The sequence below is a fragment of the Ailuropoda melanoleuca genome, chromosome 7 (assembly GCF_002007445.2).
Source record: "Ailuropoda melanoleuca isolate Jingjing chromosome 7, ASM200744v2, whole genome shotgun sequence".
Taxonomy (NCBI): Eukaryota; Metazoa; Chordata; class Mammalia; order Carnivora; family Ursidae; genus Ailuropoda; species Ailuropoda melanoleuca.
Window position 1 is genome coordinate 71,606,950 of NC_048224.1, and position 17,552 is coordinate 71,624,501.

At 40.4% G+C, this 17,552-nt stretch overlaps 1 protein-coding gene across 1 annotated transcript in view; it reads left to right on the forward strand.

The window, feature by feature from the left end:
* B3GLCT (beta 3-glucosyltransferase) overlaps nt 1–17,552 on the forward strand; it is a 130,717-nt gene that overhangs the window by 56,393 nt on the left and 56,772 nt on the right. Inside the window, 4 exon segments of the mRNA XM_034665043.1 lie at nt 4,264–4,340; nt 4,342–4,398; nt 11,382–11,445; nt 16,731–16,850. Of these exon segments, the coding sequence (XP_034520934.1) occupies nt 4,264–4,340; nt 4,342–4,398; nt 11,382–11,445; nt 16,731–16,850 (318 nt within the window).

A 17,552-nucleotide genomic window follows, 5' to 3' on the forward strand; every position in this document is an offset into this window, starting at 1 on the left:
ATAGCTGGACACTGCCATTAGGAGTTAAAACGTAGAAACATGTTCTGCATAAAATTATGTTTGTGGCAGGAAATTCTAACAGTGAAGGATTAGTAATAAAGGTACTGAAAATCTCCTGAGGTACTTTATTTTCTTTAAACAAACTGTATTGACATGTTATGTTAAATGTGACGATTTTTGTGTCGGGTAATGTTTAGCAGTTTGAGAAAGTCCCATGTCATTGATTTTTTTAAAAAGATCTTGAATTTCTATCTTAAGCCAAAGCCATTTACCTTATGATTATCCCTCTTGCCCAGTGATGATTTAAAATACCTGTAAAATGTCGAGAAAATCATGATGTAGCTCTATAACCCAAGCTCATAGTTACATTAATGGGTTGCATATGTGTTCAGTTATGACCTGTTGCTGAAGTGACCAAACCAAAAGTCTGGGAGGTATTTGGGACACAACCACAAACAGAAGAGATAATATGGTGTCCCTCCTGCTTTTGTTTTCTGATAAGGAGCGGGGAGAGAGGTAGGGACAGTTGGATAACAGGGAAAACATGCAAAACTTTTAGCATTTAGGGTGCTTGATTTAAATTAGTTTCTGTAACGGGGTGGTTGCCATTTGAAGCTCTCCTGGACTTGCTCCATTCATTTAACAAAAACTAGTGAGCACTTATTACATGTTAGGTCTTCTGGTGGGGATACAGCGGTGAGCAGAATGGACGGTTTCCCTGCCAAGGAGGGGGGTATTCTTGTGGCAGGGGAGATAGGCAAGGAGCAAAAATGCAAACAATGTGTCCAATGGTAGTAAGAGCTACAGAGAACAAGAAAGCAGAATGAGAGGGATAAGGGATAGATTGGGGGTGGGCTTACTATTCTGTATAGGGTATCCAGTCACTTTTGAGCAGAGTATGAAGGAACCAAGGGAGCAAGCCATATGCTCCCTGCTCCTGTACCAAACTCCCTACTGCATGCCCTCCTCTTATCTGATCGCAACCTCAAATTCAACGTATGCAAAACTGAATTCTTAATGCCTCTCCCATCTTCATTCAGTCTTTCTCATCTCAGAAATGGCATCATGGTCTATCCAGTGGCTCTTATAAAAAAACCTAGGACTCATGATTGATTCCTCTTTTTCCCAGGAGTCTATATTGGCATATCCCATTGAGACTACCTCCAAAATGCATCTTCTTCCATCCTCTCTCCATATTTAATACTGCCACTCTGGTCCAGCCTACCATCATCTCTTGCCTTGACAATTTAATTAGAGTCTCCTTGCTGGTCTCTTGGTTTCTACTCTTGCCATCCTAATAATCTAGCCTCTTGGTAATTCAGATCATACCACTCACCTCTTCAAAAACTCCCACTGGTTTCCCACTGGGCTAAGATAGTTTCGCTAGATTTTAGGTTGGCAGTGATTTTCTTCTATCACTGTAAAGATGTTGTTCCGTTGTCTTTTACATTCGGTTGTTTGCATTGAAAATGCAACTGTATGTCTTGTTTTAGTTCCTTTAAAAGAAATGTGCACACCCGTCCCCCCCTCAAGTTACTTTTAAGATTTTCTCTAACTTTGGTCTTTTCAACAAACATATGCCTCTTTGTATTTTCCTCTATACTTTATTGGTGTTTATACAGCTTCTTGAATCTATGGCTTGATGACTTTTGTTAGTTTTAGAAGATTCTAAGCCTCTATTTCTTCAAATCTTGATTCCATTCCATTCTGTTTCTCCTATTCTGGCTTTCCAATTTCATGTGTTTTAGACCTTCTCACTGTTTCTTATATTGCTTTTATTCTCTTTTCTGTATTTTCTTCCTTTTGTTTTCTTTTTTGTGCATCAAACTGAATATTTTTTACTGACTTACTACTTTCCAGGTCACTAATCCTTCCTTCTCTTGTGTTTCCTAACTTGAATTCCTAACTTCGATTGATCAGTTTTAGAATTTCCATCTGACTTTTGTTTATTATTCTAGCTCTGTGGCAAAATTCTTCATCTTTTCATCTGTTTCCTTAAATATATGAATAATACTTATTTTTTTGATAACTGCGGTTATCTGTGCATCTCTATTTCTCATTTTTCTCTTTGTTTTTGTTCTGGTGCTGTTTCTTGGCATGCCTGGTAATTTTTCACTAAATGCCAGATATTTTATGTGAAAAATCGAAGGCTGTGGATGATATCCCTATGTACAGGAGGATTTAATATTCTTCTGGGTTGTAGACCTTGTTTGGGCAGGTCTGTTTACAGACTGCCCTTACTTCTAGACCTCTTTCTTCCAGCAGACCTTGCACCTGGGCCTTGGACTCCCCAACACCACTGCTGAAGCCTTTGTTAGCAATTAGGCTCTCTACTGCTGCTTTCCGCTTGGTTCTTGGTTCTTGTCTTTTCTTTTTTCTTTTTCTTTTTTCCAGCCTAGGACTTGAAGGGAAATCACATGAAGAATTTGGGGCTCACTTTTCTGGATCCTCTTAAATCTCTACTTTCTTGGCAGCCTCCAGCTCCAACCCCTCTCTCAGTGCAGCAAGGCTGCCGTGTCCCAACTGCTGCCTTCTGTTCTGTACCATTCTCTGCTACAGGAGCCAGCAAATTCCTTGAGGGTAAAAGGAGGTGACTACGGGATGGGCTTCCCTTCTCTCTTGGATATTTGCCCTCATCTACTATCTGTCTTTGTTTTCTGATGCCCTCAATTATTTGGTTTAAGTATTTCCAGCAGCATTCATACTTGTTCTCAGTGGGGAGCAGGTCTGATCCAGACTATTCTGTTGTGGCCGGAAGTGGAAGTGTTCCATTGCCCTTGGAGTAAAGTCTGCGTTGCTTCCCACTGGCGTCTGAAATCCACCCTGGGCTGTCTGCTGCCTGTCTCTTTCATACCATTTCCCCCTACCCAGTATATTCTAGCACACTGGACTTCCTTTTTCATCATAAGTATCAAGCTTGTTCTCACCTTGGGACTTTGTAGTAACTGCCTTGATGGCTCTTCCCGGGGTTTGTGCATAGGGGGCCCCTTGGTATTATTTACTCCCGGTTCTGTTAGCTCCTGAGAGGTTTCTCTTTCCAGGGAAGTCCCCAGGCGCTCTATTTTCATCCTAGCGTGTTGCAGTCACCATCCGACCCTACTTTACCTACTTATATTCTGTTTCCCCACTATTGTGTAAGCTGTGTTCCCACCTGGTGTGGAATAAATGTCAAATGTTAACTGATAACAATAATAAATGTTAATCGAGTGAATGAATAAAATAGGCACTAATTCTGGAAGGAATTTTTCAGATTCTTCTTTGCAAACCTCAGTAGGGCATAANATGTAAGCTGTGTTCCGACCTGGTGTGGAATAAATGTCAAATGTTAACTGATAACAATAATAAATGTTAATCGAGTGAATGAATAAATGAATAAAATAGGCACTAATTCTGGAAGGAATTTTTCAGATTCTTCTTTGCAAACCTCAGTAGGGCATAAAGGAGCACTGTTTTCTTTGCCTTAATAGTATTTTGATATGGAATTTTCTGTAGAAAACCACTTACATATGTTTATGGCATAATGATGAACTCACATTTTGTTCATCCTGTTGATATACTAAATTACTCTCTTTGTAAAGATTATGCCATGTTCATTATCATAGAGCATTAAATATGTTTTTGTTAAAATTCTTCAGAAAGTAATAATGTATGCTAATTCTCTATCACCCAGAATACTTAATTAACTAGAATTAATGTTATGACTTTTTTTGGTTTTGTATGAAATGGCTTTTTAAGAAAATGACATTTTATTTTTTTAATTTTTATTTTTGGATGTACATTCAAAATTTTACTTTTATTTATTTAAATTCAATTAATTAACATATAGCGTATTATTAGTTTCAGAGGTAGAGGTCAGTGATTCATCAGGCTTATATAACACCCAGTGCTCATTATATCACGTTCCCTCCTTAATGCCCACACTCAGTTACCCCATCCCCCCACCCGCCTCCCCTCCAGCAACCCTCAGTTTGTTTCCTGTAGCTAAGAGTCTCTTATGGTTTGTCTTCCTCTCTGATTTTGTCTTGTTTTATTTTTCTCTTCCTCCCGCTTTGATCCTTTGTTTTGTTTCTTAAATTCCACACATGAATGAGATCATATAATTGTCTTTCTCTCATTGACTTATTTCGCTTAGCATAATACCCTTTAGTTCCATCCAGGTTGCTGCAAATGGTAAGATTTCATTTTTTTGATGGCTGGGTAATATTCCATTGTATATATATACCACATCTTTATAAGAGAATATTTTGTATCTTTATTTAACAGGAATGGTTTTTAGGAAAAGCATTACATGATGAAGAATCTACAATAATTCACCATTATGCCTTTTCTGAAAATCCTACTTTTTAAATATCCAGACTTTGCTGCTGGCTGGGCGCTTAGTATTCCACTTGTAAACAAGTAAGAATTTATTAGACTTTGTGTGTGTGTGTGTGTGTGAGTGAGAGAGAGAGAGAGAGAGAGAGAGAGAGAGAAGATCAACTTTGATTTCACTGAGTACTGTAATTGATAGATCTTGGGTGAGTTTTGCAGTGGGAGGCAGCGTGTGGTGGAAAGGGAAGACCTGATCGATACCTGAGGGTCTTGCTCTATCATGTACTGGTCCCCTCAGACTGATTACTCATCTGTTCTCTGTTTCCTCTTTCTAAGTTGAATAATAAATTGTGAGCCCAAGGGAGGGCACGTAAGTGCTCTGAGAACTCTACTTCCACAAGTGTTATTACTATTATTAATGGATCTAGTTAACTATAGGTATGACTTTGGTCATCAGTAAGAAAACAAATCTGTAACATGCCCAGGGGTGGGATTGATGACAAATTATGTACATGGGTACACACGTTTAAACGGGCCAGGCAGGAGGGACAGTTACCAGAGGCTCTGTAGATATTCGTACCTAGCTATTTGTGCACATAATTGCAATCATGCTTTTTTCAATGTGAGAAGTAAAGATAATTAAGTCGTAATTCAGGAGAGATATGATTGTTGACAGGCTCTTAATTCAAATGCCTCAGATTAATTATGATGTGTTTTTGTTCTTTAGGGAATGGAAAGTTGATAAAGCAGTTGAGGCCTTTGTATCCTCAAAGATGGAAGGGTGTCTGTTATTTCTTACATCAAGTGTGCTGTTTCTGGGGTTTTGAGTCTTGGAAAACCTTTTAGCCCATTGTAGACATATAAGGTAGTAGTACCTTGTCATTTGTGGCTGGCCAACCCTTACTGACAACTCATTTGACATTTGAAAGTTTTTACAGCGTAAGGCCTTCTTTCCCAATGTAGAATCCGAAAAGGACAATAACAACACCTCCACGTTGTATAGCCTTCCTTCCTACAAGACAGCAGCTACGTGAGGTGGGCTCCATTAGGTTGATGTGCTGTGGAAAATCTGTTTTGGGAACAGAGTTATATGGAGAAGGAGACAGTGAGACAATGCGTGGTGGTCCATTCGGCTTGAGAGATCATGATAGAGGAGGGGTCATTTGGAGGCTGCAGCTGAGACAGTCGCTTCCTGAGCTAGCAGCTTCCTGATGGTGGCAGAGGCCACAACTCCTCGGCTACCCATTTCTGTAGTATCAATCTGCAGGTTGTTCTTAGAATCTCAGCCTAGAGTCTCTTCATTCAGACTTTCCAGTAATTCTGTGAGCCATCTGTATGCATTTGTAAGTGTAACTTTGTGCTTAAACTGGCCAGAGTGGATTCTGTTATTTCCAACTACAGTGTTTGACCCATGGGCCCGTCCTGAGAATACCGGGCAAGGATACCCTGCCCCCAGCCTGTGCCAGGCATGCCTAGGAGGCCCACACATTTTCCCTACACTGTTCTTAGAAAGGTTGGGCAGGAGGGGAAGGGGAACGAGAAGAGAAAGTTGTCATTCCTTCCTCACCCTGCACTGCCTGGCTCTACTCTCTGCAGGAATGAGGGAAGGATAATTTTGTTTCAGCAGTCCTGGGTCATCTTTATTCTCAAATGAATTAAGCTTGGGGTTTGCTGTGGCTTGAGGACTGGGAGTTCCCAGGACACTCTTTTCCCACTGTGTCCAGCAGCCTGGTGTTTGGGCCCAGTTTGGCTACCTGTGTTCAGTCTGGACTCTCCAGAGCCATGAGCAGCACATTCCAACCCTGGAGCTTTTCCCTGTGCCTTCCAGAGTCTTCTCCCCCGTGGTAGCCTTCCTCCCCGCTGTCCTCACTCTCTATACTTAGCTTCCTAGACTGGAATTATACGGACTGACCCTCTACAGAAGTTCCTGTGGCTGTGACTTCTCTGACTTGTGGGTTAGAAGCTCTTTCTCAGTCTGTCTTCTGTCTACTGGAGAACCAAGTCCCTTCAAAGGGACAAGTACAGCTATAACTGTTCCATGCAGTGCTCTGAGCACAGACGCCACCTTCTTCCCCCAAGGCTAAAGAGAAACCCACGGACCTGCAAAGACCGTATACAGCAACCCTGGGATATAACCATCTCTCTGAAGCCAGTATGACCCCCTTCTCCCTCCTGCCCTTCCGATCCAGGAGGCCACTCATCCAGCAGACAAATCCTGTAGTTTAGCGAGTATCACTTCTTTCCATCCCCCATCAAGCAAGGACCTTGGAGGCCCCTTGATGCTGGATGCATTACTGAGTTCGGTATAATAATTATTGCTTTCCTTTTGACTTACTTTTAAACCACGTGGATAGAAGTAATCTGGGTCGAACACATCTTGGACTCCTCGGATCCTCTTAAAGGACAGTTTAGCCCAACTCATTGCTTGGCATGCAGACACTTCTGTTCTACAAAATCTGTTCTATAAAACCTCTTGGGCCTATGAATTCTGCCCACTGGCTTCACTGCTTCTAAGCTGGAGAGGCAGCCAAAGTCCTGGCAGGTTCTTTTGGCTCTGGCTTATGCTCGTCTTCTAACTACCTCATGCTCACCATGCGACTAACTGCCAGGGGCTTTGTGAGCTGGGGCCCAGGCTCTGGATTAGCCAAGATATTCATCTTATTAAGGGGACACTGTTATGGATGACTTGGCGTTCTCTAGAGGGAGTCGCACTGGGGCATGCTTCTCTTCTGTCATCTTTACGGAGTCATTGAAAATATCTACTGACAAGTGCCGCTTTCTCCCTTTCTGGTCAAGCTGAGCAATATTTTTTACTGAGATGTGGGAGAGGACCGAGGGCCTCATGTCACTGCAGTAGGGTATGTAAGGGACTACATAAGGGAATTGGGGCCAAAAGATTAATCTTTTGTACAAGTTCCGAAAATTTCCAGCAGTTCCCCCGTAATTCCGGCGTGATGGAGGAATCCTAAGGCACCAGTTAACCTTCTGCATTCAGTGTCCCCTGCTTCTACAACACTGAACGATTGCCAACAAACTGCACAGTGTTTGTAGTTAATTAATATCCATGGTCTTATCTGTGCTTCTCCTCCCTTTCCCCTGCCAGCAAAAACAAAACAGAGTGAAAATGTAGGCTCTCCCAGAGTACCAGATGCAAAATTCTGGTTACCTGATACCGTATTTCCTTTTTCTTGTGATGCAGACAAGTAATCAAACAAAACAACAATGTAACCCATTTAGCATAGCAACTATCTTATGGCCAAGATCTATTTAAAAATGGTTTTCTCATAGGAGATTGTATACATTCTTCAAGAAACTGGTATTATACTTAGAACTAAAGGAGACATAAAGTATAAATTAGCCCCATTGGCTGCAAAATTAGATCTTCCCAATTGGTTTTTCCCACTCCCAAAGCTAATGTGCTCTTTCCTCCTGTTATTAGAGACTATATTAGTTAGCATGCTGGATTAAGGAAATATGATTATGTAATTGAGGGTGAGGTCTGTGTTGGTTGATGCAGGAGTTCCGCCCTGTTATTGAGGATGCTGGTTCTCTCTCTCTCTCATTTTTAGTACACAGCCCCTTGAAACCACATACAGTATCAGTTCATCCTAAATCTGGTTCCTCTTGTGATTCAAAGAAAAAGGGCTAAATGTTTTTGTTTGTTTACGTTAAGCAATGGAGAACCTCTCTAACCATTGGAAATGTAAGTGCTTATCTTCAGTCTCTAGTTGCATATTGTCTGATTGAAGTTGGTTGGGTCCACTTCACGCATGTAGCAGCTTCTGGACCATTAATGGTTGCAGGGAATTTCAGTGCTTTGGTTGGGATCAAACTAATTCTGACCCTGGAGCCCATTTATTGGGCTCAGTAATTAGAAGTCTCTTAGGAAGAAGGAAGGGGAAGCTCTGTATTGTGTAGGCAGTCGACAGTGCCCACTACAGTAGTGGTGAGCCCTTTTGCCTCCTTTCCATGATTTTATGGCCCACTTGTAGGTAGGACAACTGTTTACAGTTACTTAAGGATTTCTCCTGCTCAGGTCATCAGAAAAACTGGTTACTTAAAAACATTTCATGACACACACTTTTTTTTTAATTTTTATTTTAATGTTTTTTTATGATATTATGTTAGTCACCACACAGTACATCCCTGGTTTCTGATGTAAAGTTCGATGATTCATTAGTTGCATATAACACCCAGTGCACCATGCAATACGTGCCCTCCTTACTACCCATCACCAGTCTACTTTTTTAGATTTTTCCCACCAAAAATATTATTTGCCCTGGCAATCCCACATAAGTGAGTTTTGAATTAACACCACCTAGCATTCCTGGTCACCCCTCTGTGTGGTCTTCTAACGATAGTGTCAATAAAAGAACACACTTGCATTTTTGGAGAAATTTCCAGTAAGATGATCTCTTCAAAAAGGTTGATGTTACTGGTTTTTTCTCTTGTTTTGTCACCGGTAAAACTTACCTAGATTTCTTTCAATATTTTGCTCCTTTGACTAGCTCACAAATGCAACTGTAAAAGTTAGCTAGGTACTTCCAATATGGAGTTGAAGGGACCCCCTGTCTGTTTCAAGTTTCCAGTCTTGCTGGTTGTGTCTTTAGAGCTGTGTTATTGGGACATGACTTAGGTAGCCTTCTAAAAATAGGAAAGCTGAATATTAAATGTCGTATTTGCCAGGAACTGAATATTTAATGAGGAAATATTTTATCTAAGTAATTGGAATTTCTGACCTTAATTGTGTGGGTTTTTTTTTTTTTTTTTTGGCATTGTTGGTTAATGAAATTAGCATTTGGAAAACCCCTGTGCTATCTTGTATGGAAAAGTAAAACCTAGTTCCCACTTTTAGAACTTGCCTTTTAAATTAGGTGAATGCCCTGCACACTTTTAGAACTGGAAACACATTTGCAAGGTGTCTGACTTAGGCTCTGGGTGTCAGTGAGGCTGACTGATCATGACCTTCGTGCCGCTGAGGTAACCATCACTTAAGGTTGTGGTAGACTCTGTGGGCTGCTAGACATAGCCAGTTAAAAATTCCAGTGTACATCTCTGTGTATCCTCAAATTAGTCATTGTCCATCTTAAAGAAATTCAGTGGTCTTCAAGTTTTGCCCCTCTGAATTTTTCCCCAAGTACAAATTTTCAAGAATTGAATGAGAAAGAAACTTAAAAAGTCAAAAAAGCAGAGAGCATGTTTAGGGCAATACATCAGAGGTATTTTATTGTTTAGGAAGCTTAAGGGGCCTGTGATGCATGGCCATCTAATAATGGATGTCCTATCCATTGGGTTCCTGTCCCAACTCTGTGTCCCTTGCCTGTGGCAGGAAGCCCAGGTATGACTTTTTCTGTCTTCAGAGTCTGAATGTGGCCTGATCAGATTTTGAAGGCCGTTGGCATGAGTCCAGATTCCAAAGTTACCTTGATATTGTCTGTTTATAAAAACTGGCTTGCAAGACTTCAAACTGGGTAAGAATCCGCGCCAGGGCAGAATTTTTTCTGTTAATCTATATTGGAATGTGTCTGAGAACATTGTCTCTTTACGTATCCTCACCCACTCCTGACAAATCTGAGGGCCAGCATTGAGCAGGGATGTGACCGAGATTACGTGGGCTGTTTGGAGCTGCCTGCCACCAAGTTGCACTAATATCTATCCCAAGACAAATGCTTTAATACTAAACATAAATTATAACCTGTGTCCTTTCTTTCCTTTAATTAAAAGTAAATTTTTAAAGAAATCTTGGAGTGCCTCGGTGGCACAGTCAGTTAAATGTCTGACTCTTGGTTTTGGCTCAGGTCATGATCTCAGGGTCCTGGGAATCGAGCCCCACTTCAGGCTCCATGCTCAGCGTGGAGTCTGCTTGAGATTTTCTCTCTCTCTCTCTCTCTCTCTGTCTACTGCTCCTGCTGTCTCTCCCAAAAATAAATTAAAAAAAAAGAAATCTTTGTGGTTCAACTAGGCTGAAAACTCAGTAAAGAGTTTTGAAACTTATTACTACTTTTCCTTTTAAAATCAGTATTACATCTTTGCCCTTAAAATATGTGTTAGGGTGTTTGTAATTGAAACCGATGGTCTGGTCTCTAGCCCTGTGACAGATATAGAACCGTATGGTGTTTCAGCGGTCTGAGTAGGTATGTAATTCTACCTCATGCAGCTTAAAATCAAAGAATATCTTGCCCTCATTCATTCAGACAGCTCACTGAGTGCCCCTTTTGGCCAGGCACAGTGGGCAGTAAAAAGAAGCTGCCACACAGAGGGGGACGTATACACACCAGGATGTGGCATGTGTGATAAAGTTAATGGAGCTTGCTTCCTACTCTGGGAGCAAAGGACGTTTCCGTTTATGCCAGTGGACAAGTCTGGCAAAGTTCCACAGAAAAGATGCCATTGAGTTTGATCTTGAAGAAAGGTTTGCCAGGTGAAGTTTGGGTGTGGGTGTACTAGGCAGCAGGCAGGTGTATGTCATGGCTATCATGGATAAGTATGGAGAAGCTAGGGGACAGTGGAAGGGAATGATGGGGCTCTCCTCCGCACTGAAAGGAGCCACTGAAGATTTCTTTAAGAAAAGGACTTGAAATTAAATGTTTTTTCTTTCCAGAAACAATATGCTCTCTTCCCCTAAAAACTCCACAAGTTATAGTTCATTTAAGTTATTAAAAGCATGCGACTGAAAAGTAACAACTTTTGTTTCTCTTTCATGCACGCTTTTCTTTTTTCTTTTCTGTCTTCTTTCTCTGTCAGAAGTCAATACACTTATCAGGAGTCAATAAACTTTGTGGCTTTGTTTTACATAAGGCATTTAATCTATTCTATTGTATTTTATAGTATTTGCCAGATGTTGAAACAGTGAATGCTATATTTGCAAAAAAGGCTTGCATTCATTTCCTACTGAACAAAAATTCCGTTTTCACAGGGCTTTGCCTCAAGGAAATGTGAAACTCTTAATTTTATCTTGAAATGTGTGCTTTTAATCTGTTTCAAACATTAGAAAGTCTCAATGTGTTATTCTTATTCGATGCTTCTTCTGATTTAAAAAAAAAAAGCCTCAAATTGTATCTATTTTCTAGGCTTACCAAGAGGTTAAGGAGTGAATCCCTGAAATCCGACTTTACGATAGATTTAAAACATGAGGTACGTCATAGTTTCTTTGTTAAAAGTCTTAGTAATAAAAAATTCATGTGTTTTGAAATAAAGGGTGTTTTTTATTCCCTTATAGCTCACCCCTTCCCCCCAGAGCATCTATGTATATTCTCCCCACCAAGGTGATTCTTCTCCAGTAAATTAGGTCTTTCTCTGTAAGCTCATTTGAATCATGTAGGTGGAGAAGGAGCAGTGAAAAAGATTGCGTCTGTGATTCTTGGTTTTTGTTTTTTTTTTTAAAGCTAGGTGGATGGGTGCAAAGGTGGATTTCTAAAAACATGCAAAACTGCCATTAAAGCACCTTTGCTCTTATTTGCTCTTATTTGGTACTTTGGTTGTGTCTCTGTCCTTGGCCGTCTAGGGCAGAACCGAGCCAGTTGGTCCCCAGCAGGCAGCCGTGGCATGCCAATTGGGACCCCAGCATCCCCGGCATTTAGTGGACATCTGTGACCAATCATCCTGGAGGCAGGCGTCCCATCATTCATCATTCCCGAATCATTAAGAAGGTTTTGTCGTGGGTTTCATTCACAGGCACATCTGACTGCCTAGAACAGCCCCACCTTTCCCTCTGCAAGAACCTGTATCGTAGGATGGTGGGGTCCATCTTGACACGCCACTGAGGCCAGGAGCACTGGCAGCATGCCAGGAGCCAAAAGGGCATGCACAAGGCTTTACCTTCTTAGCTGTTTGCATGTGATGAGGTAGCTTATTGGGGAAAAAGCATACATGTAAAAAACCCTTCTTCCTTTCCATAGAAAGGAAAGAACGGCTAATTGAAAGCTTAAGTCTGCCTAGATGTTTTTAATGATGACTGAACTTTGGTATAGATACTCAGGTTCAGGAATCTATTAAACATGAAATACCTACAAAGAATATTTCTAACGAATGTGAGGTATGAAGCTCAGTCAAAATATCTGTGTAATCACCACCTGGGTTAAGAATTAGAACAACCCCAGTCGCTTTGAAGCTGCCTGAATGTGACGTTCCTGTGTCCCCTTCATTCTTCCTAGTAAACGCTTTCTTGAATTCTCTCTTCCTTTTCTTCATCTTTTACAGCATAGGACTGTAGCCCTGAATAAGACATTATGCAGTTTTGCAACCATTTGGACTTTAGATAAACAAAAGTGTACCATGAGTATTGTTCCAACTTGAAACTCCTCCACGTTGATATATGCCGCAGCTCTAATGGACTTATTTCCACTCCCTGCAGGAGTGTGTCCTACGACTAGAGCAGTTTACTTACCCGTTCTCCCGGTGGTGGGCTTCTGCATTGCTCTGCGTTTTCTGCTATTCCACTAATTACTTCTATGAGGTTTTTTGGATGTGTGTCATGACAATCATTGGCAGGAGTTCCTCTAGGGCAGAGGCTTTTAAACCATTTTTTTTTTTTTGACTGTGACCCACTTTAAAAAATACATTTTTCATTGCGACCTGGTATATTTGTGTGTGTTGTTATTGTGTTGTGTTAATGATTTTTAGCATTATGGTGGTCTATATAACAGTAATTAGAAATATGAGGCTTACTTTGTGGCCTGGTTCATGTTTACTTTTCATAAATGGACAAAAAAATGTATATTGGTATAATATTCTCTTTATTAGATTAAGGAAGAAATAGATTTAATCTAATAAGTTAATTTTCCTTCCTCCCTTCTTTCTTTTCTTCCCTTTTCCTTCTCTTCCCTCCTCTCTCCCTTCCCCCCTCCACCCTTCCTCCCTCCCTCCCTCCCTCCCTTCCTTCTGCCTTTGTCTGCTTGATCTATCATTTATCAAGGGAGGAATGGGAAAGTCTTCCATAATAATGGTGCATTTGACAATGTCTCCTCTCATAATTGCCAACTCCTGCTTTTTTACTCTGAGATTACGTTAATTAATTGCATGCAAGTTTAGAATCCTTACATCTTCTTATGAATTCATCTTTATTTCTTGTCATGCTCTTTGCCCTAACATGTAGTTTGTTGCTCTATTTCTATACCAGCTTTCTTTTTGGATTTGCTTTTTAATTGTCTCTCATCTTTTTCTTATAGCCCCTTTGTGCCCTCTTTTAGATGCGTTTCTCTTTCTCTTTGATGGGATGTATCTTTTTTTCCTCCCCTTTTGTCAGTCTTTGTCTTTAAAACAGGTAGCAAATTTATACTTACATTGAACATGATTGCCATTATATTTGAATTGATTTCTAACACTTCATTTTATCTTTCCCTCCCATTTTCTCTCTGGCTCTTTTAAAAACTTCCTTACTTTCTATAGAGATTATTTTTTGTTCTTTTTCTATTTTTTCCTCCTCCGCTATTTTGGAAGTTCTGTCAGTACCTTACTGGTTATTTTAAATATTTTAACATGCATTCTTAACCTAACAAAGGCTAAGTAATTGATGTCCCAGATTCAAGGGACTTAGAATAATTGAACTCTGATTATCCCCGTCCCTATTTTTTTTTTAAAGATTTTATTTATTTGAGAGGGAGAGAGTGAGAGAGAGAAAGCACAAGAGGTGGGAGGGTCAGAGGGAGAAGCAGACTCCCTGCTGAGTGACGGTCCTGATTCTGGACTCCATCCTGGGACTCCGGGATCATGACCTGAGCTGAATGAAGGCAGATCCTCAACCAACTGAGCCACCCAGGAGCCCCTCCCCTTCCCAATTTATATGCTCTTTGTTAGTTAGTATTTTTGTTCTTTTTTTTTTTAACCCCTCAACTTAAATATTATGTTTATTTTCTGTAATTCACATTTGTATTAGTTTAACCATGTATTTCCCAGTGTCTTTGCTCAATACCCCATCTTACTTCTAAGACCTTCCAGGTAGGATCATTTTTTTTTTTTTTGGACAGTTTTAAAATTTAAATTCAATAAATTAACATATAGTGCATTATTAGTTTCAGGGGTAGAGTTCAATTATTCATCAGTTGCATATAATACCCAGTGCTCATTCCATCAAGTGCCTTCCTTAATGCCCATCACCCAGTTACCCCATCCCCCCAGCTTCCCTCCAGCAACCCTCAGTTTGTTTCCTAGAGTTAAGAGTCTCTTATGGTTTGTCTCCCTCTCCGATTTAGTCATATTTTATTTTTCCTTCCCTTCTCCTATGTTCATTTTTTCTTAAATTCCACATATAAATGAAATCCTATGATAATTGTCTGTCTCTGATTCACTTATTTCCACTTAGTATGATACCCTCTATTCCATCCACGTCATTGCAAATGGTAAGAGTTCATTCTTTTTGATGGCTGAGTAGTATTCCATTATATATATATACACACACACACACACACACACACACACACACACACACATACACCACTTCTTCTTTATCCATTCATCTGTCGATGGACGTCTGGGCTCTTTCCATATTTTGGCTGTTGTGGACATTGCTGCTATAAACATTGGGGTACAGGTACTCCTTCATATCACTATGTTTATATCCTTTGGGGAAATACCTAGTAGTGCAATTGCTGGTCATAGGGTAGCTCTATTTTTAACTTTTTGAGGACCCTCCATACTGTTTTCCAGAGTGGCTGTACCCAGGTAGGATCATTTTTATTCTTCTGAGGCACATCCTTTAGAGTTTCCTTCAGTGAGGTGGTACATTCTCATTTTTTGTTTCCTTTAAAAACATTTATGTCAACTTTGTTCTTGAAACTTAGTTACCTTGTGTTTACAATTCTGGGTTGTCCGTCATTTTCTGTCATCACTGTGGCCTGACTACACTGTGTTCTGGCTTCTGTTATTGCTGTGGTGTTGGGAAATCAGCATCGGTCTCATGTGGCTTCTTTGTAAGTCATCTGTCATTCTCTCTGCCTGCTTCTACGATTGTCTTTGGTGTTCTGCAGTGTCACTATGAGATGTCTAGGTGCTGACTTTTTTTTTTTTTTTAACACATCCTGCATGAGATTCATTGATCCTTTCTATAATAGGATTGTTACATAGTTTTTGGAAATTCTCAGCCATTGTCTTTTCAAGCATGTTCTCACCCCCGTTCTCTCAGTTATCTCCTCCTGGATCTTTAGATGTGTGCTAGCGCTCTGAATTTTTCTCTTACATTTCCCACCTCTGTTTCTGCTGTGCTACATTGCAGGTGTTTTGGGGGCCTTCATCTTTTAGTTCCCTAATTTTTTATTCACCACTGTCTAATATGCTGCTTATCCTAACCATTAAATTTTTCATTTTAATTTTTTTTATTTTTAGAAGTTTAGTTCATTCTTTTTCAAATTTGCTTATCTTATATAATCTTTGAAAAGCTTTTTTTGCCAAAGTTTGAAAATTTTCTCTTTATGAACATGTATTAAATGTAGTAATTTTATAATCTGTGTTTGATCATTCCAACACCTGCCGTCTTTTGGGTCTGATTATGTTGTGTCTGCTGGCTCTTGATCACCCACCCTCATCCTTGTGCTTTTTGTGATTTTTCTCTGAGTAGTCTAGCTTGGAACTGTATCTGTGGTAATCCTCTGAGTCCTACATTAAGGTGTAGGTTCCTCAGAAAGAATTTCCATTTGCTTTTCGTACTGCTACAGGGTTATACTGATTTGGAACCACTTTAAATTACTGTTTGAAGTGTTTTGGACCACATTGGTGGCACAAATTAGGGAGCCCTGGGTTTTGATTACAAAATCTCGGAGGAGATTTACAGATGATTTTCCCCCTCCATCTAGCTCTAAAGTCCCAGCTTTATGTGGGGTTTGCTCTTAGACACCCCACTTTGGGTGCATCATGGCTTTATTTTCTTAACTCCTGTCAGAAACTCAGCATCACCAGTTTTCTCTATCTGCCTACTGAGGAAAACTACCTTTGATGACCTTTTCCCAGGCTCTTCCTTTTGCATTTTTGTTCTCACAAGTTCCATATTTTTGTGGCAATTTAGCAATCCATTTAAAATTATTTTAAAGATATTTTATCCAACAGTTTTAGATGTTTTCAGCAAGGCAGTTAGTCAAGGTATGTAATTACCGTACTGCAGAAAACCAGCCTCATGGTAATATTTTCTTTCATCTTCCACTGCGATGTTTTAGGAACCCTAAAATAGCTTCCCTGAAATTACTTATGACAACTTTGGAATTTTTGGCGGCCAGAATATGGATTCTTGTTAATAAAAGATTAGATTGACCCACATGAAGTTACTATTTTTATATGTAAAAAAAATCTGTTGAATATTGTCAAATTGATACGGTTCAGTCTAAGTACTGTCTAGAAGATGTGGTCTGCTTTTCCTTGAGATATTTTGTACCTTCTTACGCTTGTGGTGTTGGCCAAGGTCCTTCATTTGTTGCCGGCTCCTGTCCTGACAGATTGCCCTCTACATCTGGGACAAAGGCGATGGGCCTCCCCTCACTCCAGTGCCTGAGTTTTGCACAGAGGTTGTGGACTCTTCTTGTGCTACCACATTCCATTCTTTTCTACCACTTTGTGTAAGTAATAGAAGAAAAACTTCCTTGCACATCAAAGGAAAATCTACATGCTGTGGATAACGTTGTCTAGCACTTTAAGTATCTACTGAAAAAACCCCAACCTTCGTTACGTGCCAGGTAAGAACTAGATAGCGTGTTTCTACTAATAACAGCCCTATGAGGTGAGCACGGTTGTTATCCTAGTTTACACATGAGAAGAGAGAGGACTGAGCAGTACTTGTTCAAGGTCACACAGTGAGTCTGGGGGAGGGAGCATGAGGACTGTGAGGGCATAGACTCACTCCCGAGCCTCCGTGCAGAACTTCCTGCCACAGCTCTGGAGTCAGTGTGCCGGCGGTCATTTCTCGTGTCGATGACTCAGCTTGTGTTTACTGGAATATCTATTCCATTTCCTAGAAGGATGATTTCAAACATTTCCGGTTCTACCTAAGCCTTCTCCTCAAGCCCATCTCCTCTCAGCTGGAGACTTTGATTTGATCTCACCTGCCACTGTCCAGCAGAGCTTTCAGAATGAACTTATTTGTTATGGCATCCCCATGGTCCAGCCCCCTGGATGAGCCTGAAGACCCCTGAAACTCACTAGGATGTTAACAGTTCTTCCTCAGAAGGGAAAATATATTCCTCACCCTCAAGTGTTGTCTGTTCTTCTCAAGGCGGTCACACAGAATTCTGTGTGTTGCATATTCAAAGATGAATATATGT